The 17675-nt window shown below is 40.2% G+C and overlaps 2 protein-coding genes across 3 annotated transcripts; one reads left to right on the forward strand and one right to left on the reverse strand.

The window, feature by feature from the left end:
• Positions 1-1506: 1506 nt before the first annotated feature.
• LOC128753860 (general transcription factor IIE subunit 2-like) lies at positions 1507-15937 on the forward strand. 2 transcript variants are annotated; one of them, XM_053856016.1, is made up of 10 exons: positions 1507-1826; positions 2127-2237; positions 2314-2362; positions 7749-7909; positions 12373-12455; positions 13663-13770; positions 14780-14962; positions 15049-15142; positions 15302-15417; positions 15505-15937. In XM_053856016.1, the coding sequence occupies exons 2-10, from the start codon at positions 2144-2146 to the stop codon at positions 15622-15624; spliced, it is 1008 nt and encodes a 335-aa protein (XP_053711991.1). In that variant the 5' UTR covers positions 1507-1826; positions 2127-2143; the 3' UTR covers positions 15625-15937. The 2 variants fall into 2 exon arrangements, with proteins under 2 accessions (XP_053711991.1, XP_053711992.1); XM_053856017.1 differs by lacking the exons at positions 1507-1826; positions 2127-2237; positions 2314-2362 and adding an exon at positions 6979-7145.
• A 208-nt stretch (positions 15938-16145) lies between these two features.
• Positions 16146-17641, reverse strand: LOC128753861 (dynactin subunit 6-like). The gene is made up of 7 exons (XM_053856018.1): positions 17543-17641; positions 17313-17377; positions 17127-17232; positions 16972-17057; positions 16853-16900; positions 16641-16783; positions 16146-16364 (listed from the first exon to the last, which is right to left on the reverse strand). Exons 1-7 carry the CDS (start codon positions 17569-17571, stop codon positions 16272-16274), a joined length of 570 nt encoding a protein of 189 aa, XP_053711993.1. The 5' UTR covers positions 17572-17641; the 3' UTR covers positions 16146-16271.
• Positions 17642-17675: the final 34 nt, after the last annotated feature.

A 17675-nucleotide genomic window follows, 5' to 3' on the forward strand; every position in this document is an offset into this window, starting at 1 on the left:
TTAAAAGGTGCCAGAGTGGGGTTCTCTCCTCCGCAGAAATTGGCACAGGAACTTTCCATGTGTGCTTTATGCCAACACCTCACACATACAGTAACTGTATGATTCACTTCCTTACACTTCCTGATTCCCATTGGCTCGTATTCATGGAGCTCTAACTCCAGGTAGCTGACACTTGGATGTGTTCTTGAGTTAGTGTGAATCTAACTTAGTTGGTTTGAATTCTGCATTAGAGGAGTCGTGTGGGTTTTCTTTCTTTCTTTCATTCCTATTATCAAACGCTCCTTCGCTCTTCTAGTCCCTTTTTGGTTGTTGCGCAGAAGTGTAATTAATTTGTTATGCAGTTGGACTTTAACTGGGTTAGCGCACACTGAAAGATTCATTCACTGGGTTTTTGGACCGGCCTGCTGCGCCTTCGAGTCAGTTATCATGGCAACATGGAAACATTTATTTCATGTTTCTGTGTTCAGATGTGTTATGAAGTCTCTGCAGGACTTCAATGATTTATCATCTCTCTCTCTCTGGCTCTTATTATTGTAGTGTGCTGGTGAAATATCTAATAGACAGTGGCATTTAGACCCGCACAAATAGAGCGTGCTCTGTGCTTGAAAGTGCCTGTGTAAAAACGCAGTCCAAAAAAGTGTGGTTCCATCAGTTAGAAGCCACCTCAAGTCAGATGAAACCTCACCACCAAAATTTCATCACCTGCTCTTCTTCCCTGTCATTACCTGAGCATTTCATTGAACACGGAATAGAGTGATAGAAATGATTTATTTTGCTTTGCTGACAAAAACATCCAAGCGGCGGAAATCACAAATAATAATAATAATGCAATAATAAAGTGCTTGTTTAAAAGTATTCTGGCTCATCCAGTGTGCAGGTTATTTATAGAAGTTTAATGTTGAATGGTAACTTCATTAAAATCACTTTAGATAGAGGCAGATTTGACATTATTTCTTAAAACACACACACCCCTGAGGAGTACTTTTTACTGTGATTCAACCAAAAATCACAATTTTAAGCTTAAAAAACTACTAATCACACATTTATCAGTCCAATTACGAAGCAGTATCGAAAGGTTGTGAGCCTTGCACTGAAATAATACGATATCTGGAAAGTTATTTGATATAATTTCGTCTTTATTTCTAAACAGATACAACAGTAAGATTAAAGAAGAAAACAGTTCAGGCGGATTGTCAAAGATGGACAGAGATGCAGAGAGGTGAAGAAGAGAGTGCATGCATGGTGGACTGACAACTTCATCGGACCACAGTGAGGCCTGCCATGACAATCGGTTTGGAGACAGTAGATAGAGTTGAAGATATTCTTTGGGAGTGACTTGACAGGCCAGGCTCAGAAATGACAACACCAGAGGAACAGGCTCCTGTTGAGCAGTCCGGAGACAAAGTCGGCATTGATTTAAACTATGATGCAACAAAGACCTATTCGCAGCTGAAGCTATATAAATTCTTCAAACTTCTGCAGCTGTGTTATAAGGGCACTCATGTGATGAGGACTTGGAAACACCTTTCTCCTATCAGCCGGATGAGCACTTATCATGTCACAAAGACACGATGGAACAATCTAAACCAAGCACATAAAGGTCTTCCCTCCGCAGGGATGCAAGAGACTGGCGTGTGGTAGTAGATACAGGGATCTAAACTTGTCACAGGCTACACTTCAAAAGGGCAGATGATAAAGCACAGAGGAAGTGACTTCAATTCTGCTAAATAGTTTTGGTCAATGAGTCATATGGCGCTAAAGTGAGACAGAACGAGAAGACACCTCTTCATGGAAGCACAGTCAAATCTGGTATCTTGTTATTGAAGGTAAACGTTTAAATAAATTTGTTCCACAAACTAAACAATTATTCTGTTATTATTCATTGGATAAAGAGGGGTGTTTTGGTTGTAGCTTTAGAAAACAAGACTAAATTGTGGTTTTGTTTTCTAAAAACAATTTCAGATTTTTGCCAATAATGAAATAATGCTTTTGGTGTCAGTGTTTACATTGATCTTTTTAACAAGAAAAGGCAGTTTTGATATTGAGTGTGCCTTTGATCTTCATGTAATATGGTAGTGAGATGGGTTTCATGCTGCAATTGACAGTTTTTTTCACTGTTCAATCAGCCCTATAAAGAGGATAGATGCTGCTGGGTGTGCCGAAAGAGCAGTCAATGCACACATGCCCTCCATGGGAAAGGGCGGAGAAGAGAAACAGACCGCTGGAAGCAAGCGCAGGTACTGTCTGACAAATCTAGACGCCTTTCATGACAAGCCCCTTCACTGATACTTGCTGTTCTGGTGTTTGTCCCAGTGTCTGACAGATCCGAATTCAAGCACGCAGGGGAGCTTCACCAGCACAGGTGAGAATGAGAATCTCTGCCTTTAAACATCATTTGTCGTGTTTACGCACGTGAATGTGTGTTGTTGCATAATGGAGCTGATTTTCTGTCACATTCACAGAGCACATTTAAACCCATGTTGTGAGGGGGAACATGTCACTCTCTCAGTCTAAGCAGGTTGAAGGCTCATTAAGCTAATGATGCTTTCTTGAGGATGCTTCTTCAGCATCAAAGAAAAGTTGTTGGTCCCAGGGTAATGTGTGCGCCTCATCAGAATGTGCGTGTCAGCAAATCGTGGGCTTCTTCAGGACATGCAGTGTTTATTAGTTTACTTTCTAAACTATTTTCCAGCTGATCAGAGTTGAATCAGTGTCAATGTCCAAAGAATATCTTATTTTTATGATTGATTAAACTGGAAACACATTTGAGTTTTTAAAAAGGCAACATGGAATAAGCAATTTCCATCATTCAGGAGTTCTGAAGTTCTGAAGAATGAACTTTGTTGACTCCAGCCTGGGCGTCAAGGGTGTGGGCAGGTCATATGTCGCAACAGCTCGAAGCCATTCCTTCAAACCCCACCTCAATCCAGATGAAACCCCACCACCCAAATTTCATCACCTGCTTCTTCATTACCTGAGCATTTCATTCAAATATGTACGGAACAGAGTGACAGAAATGATCTATTTTTCTTTGCAGACAAAAACATCCAAGCGGCCGAAATTTTCACTTTGTTTTTTAATGGTGAAATAATAAAGTGCCCTTTAAAAAGTATTCTGGTTCATCCAGTGTGCAGGTTATTTATAGAAGTTTAATGTTGAATGCTAACTTCATTAAAATCACTTGAGATAGAGGCAGATTTGACATTATTTCTTGAAACACACACACCTCTGAGAAGTACTTTTTTCTGTGATTCAACCAAAAATCACCAATAATGAGGACGTACCTAAAGATTTTGAGCCTTACACTGAAATAATACGATATGTGGATTTAAGCTGCTTTGAAGCTATAAGTACAATTATGCATAACATTGTATCCTTGTACAAATAAAAGAAAAAAGTATTATAGATGAACTTACAATACAGAATAACTTTATTAACATTGTTAAAGTCTCCATCAGAAAAGACTTAAAGTGCATCAATTCGCCTGGAATAATAATAATAAAAAAAAAAACAGGCACATGGATGTGCAATTACACTTTATTCTAGTACGGAAAAAAAGTATCTTCCCTGAGGCCGCCCCACCCTTGAACTACTTCCAACTCCACACACTTTCCAGCTATTAATACTCAATCTGTAATCTCATCACCAACCCTGGAGAAGAGCTGTCCGCCTCTATCTTTTCAGCCTAGAGGTGGAAGTCACTGGGAGCAAGGACTGGAGGAGAGTAGGGTGGGCGAGGGAGGAGTTCATAGCCACAGTCAACCTTTTGTGTCCTGGCTTCTTCATTGTCAACAGAGGCATCATTTTAGGATTTTGCATTATGATTCGATAAGAGGTTCCTATTCACATTCCTCTTCTGTTTCCATTGTCCGATAGATACTGAACAGATGTATAAATGCAACATGCAATTCTCACTTTTTTTTTTTAATAGACTCTGGATATGACATAGAAATTAAAATTTGAAGCAACAAAAAGCGATCAAACTCTGAATCATAACAAAGAAAAAAATGCAAGCAATACACTGTCATGTGTAAAATGGCATCCCATTGCACTGTGGATTAACCCCGATTTTCACACAAATCAGCATCTGGTCGGTTTTTCACTGTGTGAGTCTGGTCCTGTCCTGACCAAGTCGTCGTCTGCAGAGTTGTGGACTGTCCTTTGGCCTCGATATTGACTTTTATAATCCAGTAATCCGCAATGTCCCACCATTTTATGGATTTGACACAGGTGAAGCCATGCATCGTGATTGTTAGGCAGCTGGGTATATGATGTCTTCCAGCATTAACACCTCACTCAGCCTATGATGCTTGAAATGCTATTGTGAGGGGATGGATGTTAGTGAACACGCATGTGTCCCATGTTAACTGAAGGTGTTTTCAGACACCACATAAGGAATGATGACGTCACAGTGCTTTGTCCATTTGGTTGCCTTTTTATTCCTACTTATTTTGAGGGCACGTTTGATGTGTTTTCACTGCCTCTAAATTCTCCCTGTAATCTGGGCTATGGTTGTACATTTTAAACCCCATATTGATACCCATTACATGTTACCATTTTTGATATTGCTGGTATAAAAAAAGGCCAAATTCAAATAAAATTGAAACTGACTTTAAAAAAAAATAGTGAGAAAGTCTAAAAATATTAACTTAACACAAGACATTTTTTTTACTCAATGCAAATAAATGCAAAATAAAGTACAAATACAACAATATGTGTACTATAGCACCTCAGTACTTGCTGTTACCTCAGAAGTGGGACGACATCAGAACTGAGATCAGTGTGTTCCAGTTACCAAAGGAAGACGCTCGATAAACAGTGTCGCAAGCATCGACTAGGCCAGTGTTATTCAACCTTTTTCAATAATCCGGAGGCTCACCACCAAAGGAACCTCACCCGGGCACAATTGTGCTTAGTCGTCCTGTAGAAAATCCCTGTTAATTTAAGAAAAATTGCAGCCACTGACACGCACTGATTGTGGCATGCTATATGTTTCAAGAAAGGGGTGGGAAATCTGGCAAAATACATCAAGATTTATTTATTTTAACTGTTTGCCATGATGTCATTCGAGAATATCCACACACATTGCTAACAATCTTTGCCTCATCTTTCTTCACATTTTAGAACACATTTAATTTGGTTCTCCATTTATTTTTTTTAATCTAACTTTTAAACCACGAAGCAAACTGTGACAGAATGCGAGTGTTAATAAAGTTTTGAAGGGAGACATCATGTCAGCTGTTTGTGCCGTAATGAGTCTGCCAAAGAACACTCCATCAATCTGTCGTGCAGGTGTGTGGTCACGTTAGAGGTTCATCAGGTTTAGATACAACTTGAAGTTGCGCATTTAACCGGCTTCTGGATTATCATTTCCCGTGGCACACAGAGTCTCACGGCTCTCACACAGGTTGAAAAACACTGGACTAGGCTAGCGATGGCCACTTTTAGCATATATATATATATATATATATATATATATATATATATATACATACACTGTATACAGAAAAAACAACATGCGCGGCTGACCCACGACGTGCTTTGTTGTTGTGTATAACGCAGCCTCTGTATGCAGACGTGTCCTGTTAGCTACATTTACTGACTGTTTTTTCTTCATATTGAGGTGTAAAACCTTTCCTGTCTCCACACTGGACCGTGGTAGAGTGTCACAGGGGAGGCTCTCCACACCTCTGAGGCTGGAGCGCTCACTCCAGGGTTTGATGTCCTGTTGTGGGCTGGAGCTGGGACAGGGATGAGGCGAGTCTGGGACAGAGCGTTACTTGGTTTATGACTTTGTCACAGCCAAACTGCACAGAAGCGCACATTCAGAGCTGGACACGCACCGGGCACCTCTTCACTTCTGGAGAGACCTCACTCACTCGGCAACCCCTCCCACATGCAGCGGCCACACACACATAGAGGAACAGCGCACCTGCAGCAGACACTCTACATTCACTCCTACAAAAGACTATTTTAAGGCTTGGAACGCATTTCTTTTTCCATTCATTGTAATGGGAAAAATCGATTCAGATTTCGAACAATTCGCTTCTCGAACAGCTGTCCGGAACGGATTGTGTGTCGAGAAGTGAGGTACCACTGTATATATAAATATAACTTCATTAAAATAGGTACCCTATTACACAGCAAATACTATTGGTATTGGTAGTTCAGCATTATCTACCTGTACAGTATATTTGGTGCACTCAAGATAACAGGATGAGGCTGGGTAGTTGAGGTTTCATGACACAATATTGAAGAAACAATGGTCTGATTATAGAGGCCACCAGATGGCACTGTCTGACTAAAATGTCATAAAACCTCACATCGATTCTAAACCAAGAGCGACAACTGTTTTGCCAACCTGCAATACTGTTGCAGGTTACCTCGTTTACCCATCACAACCAGACATTATTGACTTTATATCTCAACTGCTACGTGTAAAATTAACTATTAATCACACAATTGGTGGTTATCTCTTATTTGTGCAAATGTAATTTGCAATTGAATGATGCTTTGTGTTACTATTAATGTTTTTAATGTGTATTTCATGTCATTGATGTATTATTTGAATAACATTCTGGTCCGTTGTGTGAGTTTAACACCGTTGTCAGGCACAGTCTGGCTGCTAAATCAGAAATGGTTTGACTGAGGATTGTTGACTGTAAGAAAACTGGATTTCCATGAAAAAGGAAAGAAAAAGAGACCTGAAATGTTGGCCTTATATTTCCAAAATCACAATACGTTTTACTCTAATAATAATAATAATAACGATAATAATAATAATAATAATAATAATAATAATAATAATAATAATAATAATAATAATAATGTCCCTGGAAACAGAAGAATCATCTTAGTCAAATAATGTAAAACTGCCTCTGATAACAGCACTCGTGTTCAGGTGGTACATTACACGCAGTCACCACAGGGGGTCAGTAATGATCCTAACCGGCAGTTTGAACACAAGAACCGGAAGCACAGCGCTTCACTAATGCGGCAGAGGGATGTGGTGGAAGTTAGTTTGCCAACGTTTAGTGGAAATAGCTGTGAATAACCGAAGATATTCTTGAGCTTAAGTTTGTCTTTTAGAGCATTTTCGCTCTAACGCAAAGAGCCTTTATTTCTGCGGACTCCACGGTCGTCAGGTCAGTGGTTAGTCACGGCGTTGTGTTTTGTCAACAGACGTAGCTAACAGATGAGTGTGCCGAAGATTTTGCCGTGTGATCCGTATACATCGACGTTTGAGTGTCCGAATTATATTTTCTACGAGGATTGTTCCACATCGGATACGCGTAAAACCAACGCATTTCATTTGCATGCTATGGGTTTGTTGCCCGTTGGCAGACGTCATAGTGTTACGTGATTTTCTTTTATTCTAATTAACAGTTGTTTCCTTGTTGTTCGTTTATATGCAAACAGGTAGTTGGGTCAATGTGCTTGACTTAACTTCGTGTGAACTCCATTCTCTTTTGTGTCATTTGTCATCGAGGAGAAGCTCCACTCGAACACTTATTGTTATCTATACTTGCATAGATTAACATGGAGAGCGATTGTTATTTTACTTACAACAACTGGAGCATCTCCCATTCTGGTGTCGTGTTTGAATAATATGTTTTTAATACATGGATCCCACACTCTTAAAGCCGAGAGGTTCATTAAATGCAAGTCGATGTCCAGGGTGTCCCTGGGATAGAAGCCAGGTGATGAGTGAGCGTTGAAGTGTTACATTTCTATCATGCCTTTCATAGGATGGATCCAGCTTTACTGAGAGAACGGGAGCTCTTCAAGAAAAGGGCGCTTTCCAACCCTGTTGTCGAAAAGAGACAGGCCACCTCAGACCCTGGGTCGCACAAGAAGAAGAAGCCCAAAGTTGAGAAGGAGAGCTCCTCCAGTTCAAAGCACACTTCTGGTAAGTGCAGCGCCCTGTTCCTTGAAATGAAGGTGGAGCAGCCTCACAATGTGTAAATAGAGTACCAGGCTGACGGCGCGATCATTTTCACTGCATTTGATAATAAAAATCATTTTCAAATTTGCATATTGCAAAACCTCGAAGTGTCATCTAAGCTCATATTACATCTGGAAAAGGTCCTGGCTGGAACCTTCCTATTATTATTGCATAGTTTAAATATTGGAGACACTATTTATTTTATCTTATTTAAAAAAAAAAATCGTGATCAGGGCTGTGAAGTTAGAAATGCCTGAACTATAGTGAATCCAAACGTTATGTGTGCCTTTTCAAAGACTCTCCCTAGTACGCGGCAGACACATCAGCGAGCACTGCTGCACCACAAGCAGAGATGACAGGGAATGGTCTTTTGAATGTCGTGTTTAGTTTGAAAGTCATGCCAGTTGGTTCTTTCAACAAGGCCAAAGTTATTTACAGTTACTGTCAGTTTGTACTCTGTGTTCATGTTGAGTATTTATACATGATGAAGCCCCATCGTTGCCAAAGTTTCCTCTCCGGCCCCTGTTTGCTAAAGACTTTGTTGTCAGATTCAAGCATTGCCGACGCTGTGTCAATGCGTCTACTATGGTGAATTCTGTCCACTTGAAACAGTGCCTGTCCTTACACCGCTCTCTCTGCAGAGATCACGTTTGTCCACTACATCCATCCTAATGTGCCTGCGCACATTCATGCTCAACTATAAAGAATTAAATTGTACTGCAGTACCGTGGTACTGCGTTTGTCCTTCTCATCTCTACCTCAGCTATTAAGAGCTCTTTTCTGTTCATTGGAGGTTTTAAATACAACTTTTTATATTTGAGACATTCAGTTGGAGAAAGAGAGAGAATGATACTTTCTCTTTGTTAACACACATAAAACAGCACAGCAAGCATGTATGAAACTTTGTTGAAAAAGTTGCCGATACCTTGGTGGACTGTAAGTCATTATTTTTGCATGCTTGCGCTCACTTGCTGCTGACTTCACCATCAATCCAAACATGAGCATCCAATCTGAATGTGTTCTCCATTGTTATTGTGCTGTTCTTTGTGCCACTGCCATAGATTTACATGGTGAACAAGTGGGGGAAATTAAGATCATTGATTAAACAATATGAACTTATTGACTGTTCATATCTGGTTGAAGGTCCAATATGTCATGTTCTACATTCAATATGGTTTTGCAACACAAATGTCTTGAAGGGTCATATCCATATACATGATATATGTTACTTACCAGCAGCAGTGTTAAAAGTATTACTGTCCGATTTGGTCCTGGTACTTTTTTTTTTTTTTTTTTTTTTTTTGAGTCGTGGTGATTGTAAGTGCTTTGTAATATACACTTTCAAAAGGGAAATAACACCTCTTACTTCATGCTCACTTGAATGTGGACTTGACAGCTGATCTGATCTGTCATGAGACAGGCTTTTGCTCATTTGTCTCGACGTCAGTAGCTCTATTCCAGCTAATATGATTGGTGTTAAATTTATCCCCTGGACCTTTGATTAATAAATTGACAACAAATGTATTTAGGGTATTCTGAAATTCAAACTAGCTAGGATATCTTGGGGCTAACACAGGGTGGTTGTGGTGATGTGCTCAACGAGCACAGGTTTACTGCAGGTCTTTTTCCTTCTCAACCATGATCAAATATTTTGTTACAATTGACACTTCTAATCGTTTTGCTGATCGTGAAGGAGAGTGAAACAGAGTAGAAGTAAATAGTTTATTGTGTTGTTTGTGACCGTGAGAAGGAAGCAATGAACATTGCTCAAACATTAGAAGTGATATGGTTTTAAGATACTTGTAATAAAACACATTGACTTGAGCTTGCTGTGCGCTTCTTACCACAACTTGACAAGGGTTTTGATCAACATGCAAGCAGCGTGATGAAAATACCAAATATGCCTGACTTGATTTGGGTTTCATCCAGGTGTAGGGATCTTGAGAAGAATTTGAATATTTCTAAACATAGATTTGCAAGGAAATGGTTTGTACTGTCTTTCATGTGATTTGACATTTGTTGTGACTTGATAGTTAAATAGAAACATAATGCTCAGATTTGGACATATTCCCTGATTCTGTCCTTCTGCCTTCTTCTACTTGTGCTCACAAAGTCGACATCTGTTCTGTGCCTTTATTAATGACTCAAATCTGGTTTCTAAGCAATCAGCGCCGCAGTGCAGGCACATCTGAAGTTGGAGTTTGGTTGCAGGACAAAAAAAGCCAGGAAAGAAATTGTCACCCTCAGATTTTTTCATGCAGTGATTCTGAGTCTGTCGCCAATGACAAGAATTCTGCATTCATCTCATAGGGACATTTTCTCCACACAGTGTTTTGCCACTGCGCAGAAGGACTAACCACAATAATGTGTAAAGGTGACACTACTGATGCTTTACCAAACTACTTTGCTGTTGATATTTGTGAAGGAATTTACAGCAAGCAAATGTCTGTTTCAATTGTCCATCCCGCATAGTCACATCACTCTTTTTTGATATATACAGAATATCTTAAACTATCTCAGATTGAGAGTCTGGTTCTTTGCAAAGGCCAGCCATGGATTTGCTGCAGCTTCCGAGCCCGTCCTCCTGGAGCTGGTACTGCGTCTTTCCTTTAGCATAGCAACCACAGTCCAATAGCTCGTACAGCACAGCCAGGGCAGCCAGTGACACAACGGTGAGGATGAAGAGCAAGAGGACGATGAAGCAAGCCAGGTTCCAGCCATCGTGGAAGGGGTACACCTCCTGGACTTGAAAAGAGATTTGAGAGAGAGCGACGGCCTCCAGTCCTTGCGGCGGCACACTTGAATTAAAACCATTCAAGTGCCTGGCCATCATTGCTGTGGCGGGAAAACAGGGACGATAATAGTTAGTGCGTCCTGGTCTCATCCTTATGACAATGCTTCATGACTGAGTCAATGAAAGAAGCTAACTCATTTGATTGCCAGATTTTGAAGTGTATTTATTAGTACACAAACATCACCAAAACAGCATCTAATAAGATATTTTGGGTAGAAACACATTTTATTTTTTCATAGAGGACTTCATTTGCAGCGGATTGTCATCTATTAAACCATCATTTGGAGATGTTTTGCTCAGTGGTTTTATCAAAAGTTTTTTATAGTATGGACATCATTTTCTTTTTGTTTTTTTTTTAAATGCCGCCTTCAATGACGCACAGAGGAGTCTGACACATGCAATGCAATTTTTATATGTTGGACATGAAGTCTGTTGACCCAGATTCTCTACTGCGCACGAGATTGTCTCCTTAGTTTTGTAAGAACGTCAAAAATGACAGGATGCATTTCAGCTAAGCCGCATTTCAAAACGAACTTTGAATATTTAACATGTCGTGCGATGTTTTGCCTAAATTGAATGAGAAGCAGCTTCACTTAGGCTTTATTTAATTGTTTTTGTTTTTACGCAAGAATTAAGTGCCCTATTTTAGTTGACCTGTCACTGGCATTTCTGTCTGATAGCCCTCAAAATAAAAGAAAATGGATGAACATTCTGTGCAGTAACCGGATGTCAGAAAATAAAGTTGTTTTTTTTCCATCTGTGTTGCTGACGCTGATGGTGTCCCGTCATTGATCTGGTGAATATAATAATCTGCCGCCACTTAAGTGCACTCCACCCTGCCTGTAAAGGTACTCCAGGACCAAGCGCACAGAGTGATCAATGTTTACATGGTTACAAGAGAATGTCGCACTCTGAATTGTTAATGTCTGATGCCACTTTCAGGCTCTTCTGATCTGCCTCTTAGGCTGTCATTCGAGGCATCGCTATTTATGTTCAGCATTTGAGATTGTCGAGCGTCAAAACTCACAGTTGCACAGTGATGTCATCCGATGCAAAACGGACAAGTGAGAGAAGGTGCACACTCACCAATGTATCTGGCTGTGTTTTCAAGCGGATGCGACTGGCCCCACCTTCACCTCCTATTTCAGATGCTCTTCTGTCCCTTTTTCACATCAACATGGCAAAAGCTGCTGCCTCTGCTCTGTGCCTCCTTCCACTAGTGAAAACACATCGTAATCGAGAATCATTGGCTGGTTCCATGTAGTCCAGCCTCTGCACCATTTGTTCGCCTGTCTGTCACGAAGTTCCTGCCCCCTCACTGCTCAGTGCAGCCGTGGCTGCCGCCCACACTGGATCATTCATGATTCAATGTCTGCAAGCGGCTTCTGCCATTGGTTCAGATCTCAGACAGTCTCCCGCGGGGAGTCTGCATTATTTAGCCCAGAAGGAGATTAAGACCAAATGTCTTTTAACTGCTCTTGTCAAAGTAGCCTAACATTATTTTGTCTGTACTCATTTGGTAACTGTTTGAAAACCTGAAATGAAAATATGTTGATCATCTTTGTGCACAATGTTTTATTTGTCATATTTTAATTTTTTTTATCAACACTATTTTCTTTTTCTCCCTGAACAGAGTCCAGTAATGGCAATTTCAACATTAAGACAAGCTCTGGCTATAAGTTTGGCTGCCTGGCCAAGATTGTAAACTACATGAAGGTAAGCTGTCAAAATGCCCTGAAGTTAATTCTCCTGCTGTGATCTTCTGAATCATTTTAGGAAAATGATGAAACTTCAAAACAATCCATTACTGAAGGACAAACTTGTGACTTATTTGGCAAAGTGACTCCACATGGTTTGGCAGCGATTGAAGCATTTTTGCATTTTAAACTCCTTCCAAATCTCTGCTCATTTGCCGTCACATTTAACAAAAACTGGGGATGTCCCAATACCACTTTTTTGCTGATTGAGTGCTTTCCCAAATCAAATAAGGATAGCATAACAATGATTTTTTTTTTTGCAGCACATGTTCCCTCACCAAACATGACACCACTGAGACAGATTTCACTTTTCAAGTTTTGCCTGACTAATCTATGCATATGTCTATTGGTTGTGCTAAACTCCATGCAAGTAGCAGTGCCATAATGCAATCTGAACCTACTGCAGAGAAAGCAAGAATAATGAAGAATAACAATAAAGATTATTCTATTAATTTATAAATAAATATCTGGTTTGCATTTTAATAGTAGGTAGACGGTAGCCATTTTGTCAGTTATTTGGACCTTGCAATCTGAAAAAGTGTGGGCATCCCTGTCTGAGACGCTTCTGTGTAATGTCAGTTGAAGTGCTGTTCTTGTGTGTAACATGCATTATTTATACGGGCATCACAATAGCAATAATTAATGTGCTACTTTCATGACAGCAGATATGATGTGACCTGAAATGAGTTGCATATATACATAGGTATCGGGAATTCATTCCCTGTCTAACATGTTGCCTGTCTCTCCTCTTTGTGTGTGTGTGTGTGCCAATTGTCTGAGTCTGTCCTTACTGTCTACAACATGAGCTGTGCCTCTGATCTATTGGTTTCTAATTTTGTCCTGCTTTGTTGCTCCCAATGAAAACTTGAGTATCTTCAACTCTGCTTCTTGTCTTTGCGTCAGAGCTGCTGTCTCTAAACTATGTGTCATGAGAGTTCTCACTATGGCCTTACCCTTGGTGCCACTCCTGTCGGAGAGTTGATCAACTCCACCCAGCACTATCAAATTTAGTTTCCACAAATGTGAAGGCTGACAAAACATGATTTATAAAATGTTGTTTTTCACAATACTCCTTTTAAAAAGTACCAAAAAATAATTAATCTGGGTGTGTATTAGTTGCACGTGCTACTACTTTGAGTTATTGTTGTCAACCTTTTCATTGTTAGACAAGACATCAGAATGGTGACACCCACTTCCTGACCCTTGAGGAGATCCTGGATGAGACCAAACTACTTGATATCGGCATGAAACAGAAGCAGTGGCTGATGTCTGAGGTATGACCATTACTCTTAAATCATTTCACCAAATCCTCGCTGTACGAGTAACTGTCTCAACAAAAGAGATCTGTTGTCAAAGGACATCAAACTGAGGCTAAAATTGATCCAGGTGTGACAGATTAGCACTCGCAACCCCAAAAAAACCCTTAACCAATTCAAGATAATGGGATAGTTTCTGAACTGATGCTGTGTCATACTTTAGCGTTGTCGTAAAGTTTATGATGTTTAACATGAGTCCTCCTGCTATTTACAAAAGAGGTAGGTCACAAAATGGTGGCAGATCAACATGTTTTCTCTTGTTCTGTTCATTCAGTAAAAAGACTGTGCATGAATCAAAAAGTGGCTTTGCCATCATTGTAATGTTTCATTTATTTGTCATGTCAAGATGAGTTTGCAGATGATGATCACGGCTGTTAATCACTGTTGGTCTTGATGGTATTTACTTCTGAAAAAAAGTAATGTATGAGCAGATTTCAAAATGAAGCTGTGAATATTAATAATTAATAATATTTTTCAAATAAATATTCAAAGAATTTGACGATGATTAATAGAATAAGTTTGCTATTACACTGTGTGATCATGTAGTGCAACTCAGTGACAGAATACAGGAAAGACCTGCTGTAATTATCGCTCTCTCTTACCCCCAACATTTCATTTGCTGCTTGTGAATTTATGAGAGTAACAGGCTAATAACCTGGCAACAGCACTACAGCTGGGTTTGGGACTCACTCTCTGAAACAGCAGCTTCTCATACATTTGCCTCCGCCATTCACACAGCAGACGGGTGGCATGTCAACGCTTGACACTACTGCGATAACGCTGGACTCCACTGAAACCTCAGCCAACTGTATTGTCATACAGATGGACATGCGCCACCAGTCTTGCACCGTCTCCAAATTTGGTCGATCACTGTAGTTTAATCCTGGCCGCCAAAATTGGGTAGACATATTAGCATCCGTGTTTTAGCATCCGTGTTTTAAAATGTCCTTCTGCACTTCTTACTCAGGCTCTTGTAAACAACCCAAAAATTGATGTCCGCGATGGCACATATGGCTTCAAACCCAAGTACAACCTGAAAGACAAGAAAGCACTACTGAGGCTGCTGGACAAACATGACCAGCTGGGCCTGGGAGGAGTTTTACTGGAGGATGTGGAGGAAGGTCTGCCCAACTCTGCCAAGGCCATTAAGGTAACCGTTCCTTTTTCTCTGTTGCTCTGTAGCTCTTTGGAACAAAATGCTTATACGTACGACTAAGCATTTTGTTCCTGTTGCAGGCTTTGGGAGATCAAATCATATTTGTGACCAGACCAGATAAGAAGAAGATCCTGTTCTACAATGACAAGCACTGCCAGTTTGCGGTGGATGAAGGTGAGTCACGTTTGATTCCACAAGTTTGTTTCCAGGCCTTATGATACTGATTTGGATTGGTTATAAGTACTTTGCATCACCTTGACAGAAGCAGTTATCTGTGGTGGTGAGAAACGAATGATTCATTTCAGAGGGTTATAACAAATTCCAACATTTTAGAGTTTCAGAAGCTATGGAGGAGCGTCCCTGTGGATTCCATGGATGAAGAGAAGATTGAGGAGTATTTGAAGAAACAAGGAATCTCATCCATGCAGGAGTCAGGACCTAAGAAAGTGGTCAGTGCTGCTCACATGTCCATTGTTTTAAATGTATATAAAATTGAAACAGAATCCCCAAAACAAGATGCTTTCATGTATCGACAGATACCAGTTAAGAAGAGAAAGAAGCAAAGTGGACAGAGGAAGACACACTTCAAGACTCACAATCGTCATTTGTCAGAGGTTCTTGAAGACTATTCAGATGGTGTTCCAATTAAGAAGTGAGGGTTCTATTGGTTTCTGTTACCGACTGTTGGCAGTAAATACCCTGGGAATAGGAACTGATGGGACAGGAATGTCTATAGTTCCTTTTTTGTGTTTATTGATAAATAAACCCCAAAGGCTGAAGCTTGTAAATATATTTTTTATTTTGATGGTTAATTATATAGGTGTGTCTGTTCAGCAACTATATAAGGAAATGTGTTGTATAAGTTGCTCGACTTTTATTCCACATGAAGCATCCTGTGTGTTACAGTTTGTCACGCACCAGGCAATTATGTTTCAAAATGTGGGATGTGTTCTATTAAAATGTTGTGATACCAAATGACTTGACATCATTGATCTCGGAGCAGAAACATCTTCATATATAACAGATGCTTTCAAGTCTGAGGTTGGATTTTCTACTGAACACAGGAAATGCTCATACATGTATGAGAGGGAATCCAAGCCTCCCATGGAAACTCCTTTCCCATCAAGGGTGCATGAATGGTGCTGCAGTTGATTTAAAGACAAGAAGAAGTCAAGTACAACATGTAAGCATTTAATTAATTTTACAAAACTGCAACAATGTTAACTACCAGTTAAGAAAACCACTAAGGGACATAGGAGGAATACGCTATAATGCCTGATTTTCCTACATCTCAAAGAACTGACTAACTAGCATTATGGCTGGCTTTAACCGTTTTCTTTAGATGGTGGTAGTTGGGCAATATCTTCATCAGAAAGTCAAGCTGCAGAGTTTGAGGCTGTGAAGACAAAAAACAGATTTGTCAAGAAATAAACCTATAATATTCATTTCATATTCAAAACATTCTATAGTCAGTACGCTGTTAAATGTTCATTTTCAATGATATAAAATATGCGATTTGAAAGTAAAGTAGCTGTAACAATAGCTTTCCAGTGACATTAAGAACAGTGAAGAGAAATACAGGGCTTGTTCATGCATGCTTAGGCAGAGGTTGTGAATATACACAACCTTTGCCATGAAAAACATCGTGGTCAACAGGGTTAGTGACGATCACCTGTGGTCGCTCAGTCTGGACCCGCCTCATGCACCCAGAGCCGTAGATGACCGTGTTTTCAGGTATGACTTCACAAGTGTTCACTTGACAGAAGGCCCCGATGATGCAGCCACTGGTCAGGATTACGTTTCTACCGACGTCGGCTGGTAAATACAACAGAGCTCATTCAATAAGTTCAGAAAGTCACTGAGAAGGACCCAACTGTGCCTCACCTTTTGATTCTATCACATTATTGTCTCCGATTTTCAGAGCCTGTGATACTGTGCCAACGGTTAAGAGAAGTCCATTCACATTTGAGGAGAATTTTACAGCTGGAAAGGCAAAAGGATACCACAGCCAACTTCGAAAACATTGTTGACACCGATGGTCATGGTCTTTGGCTCTACTTCTGAATCGGGATTGATGTTCTCTGGATGACTGGATAAAGGTGAAATGCATGTTAGAAGCGATACGACACAGGCGGTTGTACCCAGAATAACACGTCACCTGTTAATGATGACCGCTTGCTCTTCTATAAGGTTCCCTTCCCCAATAATAATAGGTCCTGCTTCGGCGATGATCCGAGCTTTCGGGTGAACCACAGTCCGCGGACCTAAATGGCAAAAATGTTCAGTCAATCAAAGGCTAACCTAAGGCATTTTGTCGAAAGCGTTCTCGTTTTAAGATCCTCACCTATTGTGACATCCCCTTTGATTTCACTTTCAACACAAACAACGGCTCCGGTGGCTATTTTGACGCTGTAAACCACAAGAAAAATAAAGGTTATGGTGTGAAACTAGCTTAATTTGTTAGCAGTCCAGTTGGAACAGTTTACATAATCCGAATCTATACAATTCTGCATATTAACCTTGAACATCAATGATCGATGTCTGAGACAATGTACGCAAAACATCATTATTCACCTTTTCTGGGCGTTTTGTTTATCCGCCATTGTGGCTGATCGAGCAGGGAGCTAGCGTTCTGTCACTCGGACATCGATTTGTAAGCCTGGGCGTCACTGCGCTAAGCGCATGCGCAAGGTATTTATTTTTGTGA

The sequence above is a fragment of the Synchiropus splendidus genome, chromosome 2 (assembly GCF_027744825.2).
Source record: "Synchiropus splendidus isolate RoL2022-P1 chromosome 2, RoL_Sspl_1.0, whole genome shotgun sequence".
NCBI lineage: Eukaryota > Metazoa > Chordata > Actinopteri > Syngnathiformes > Callionymidae > Synchiropus > Synchiropus splendidus.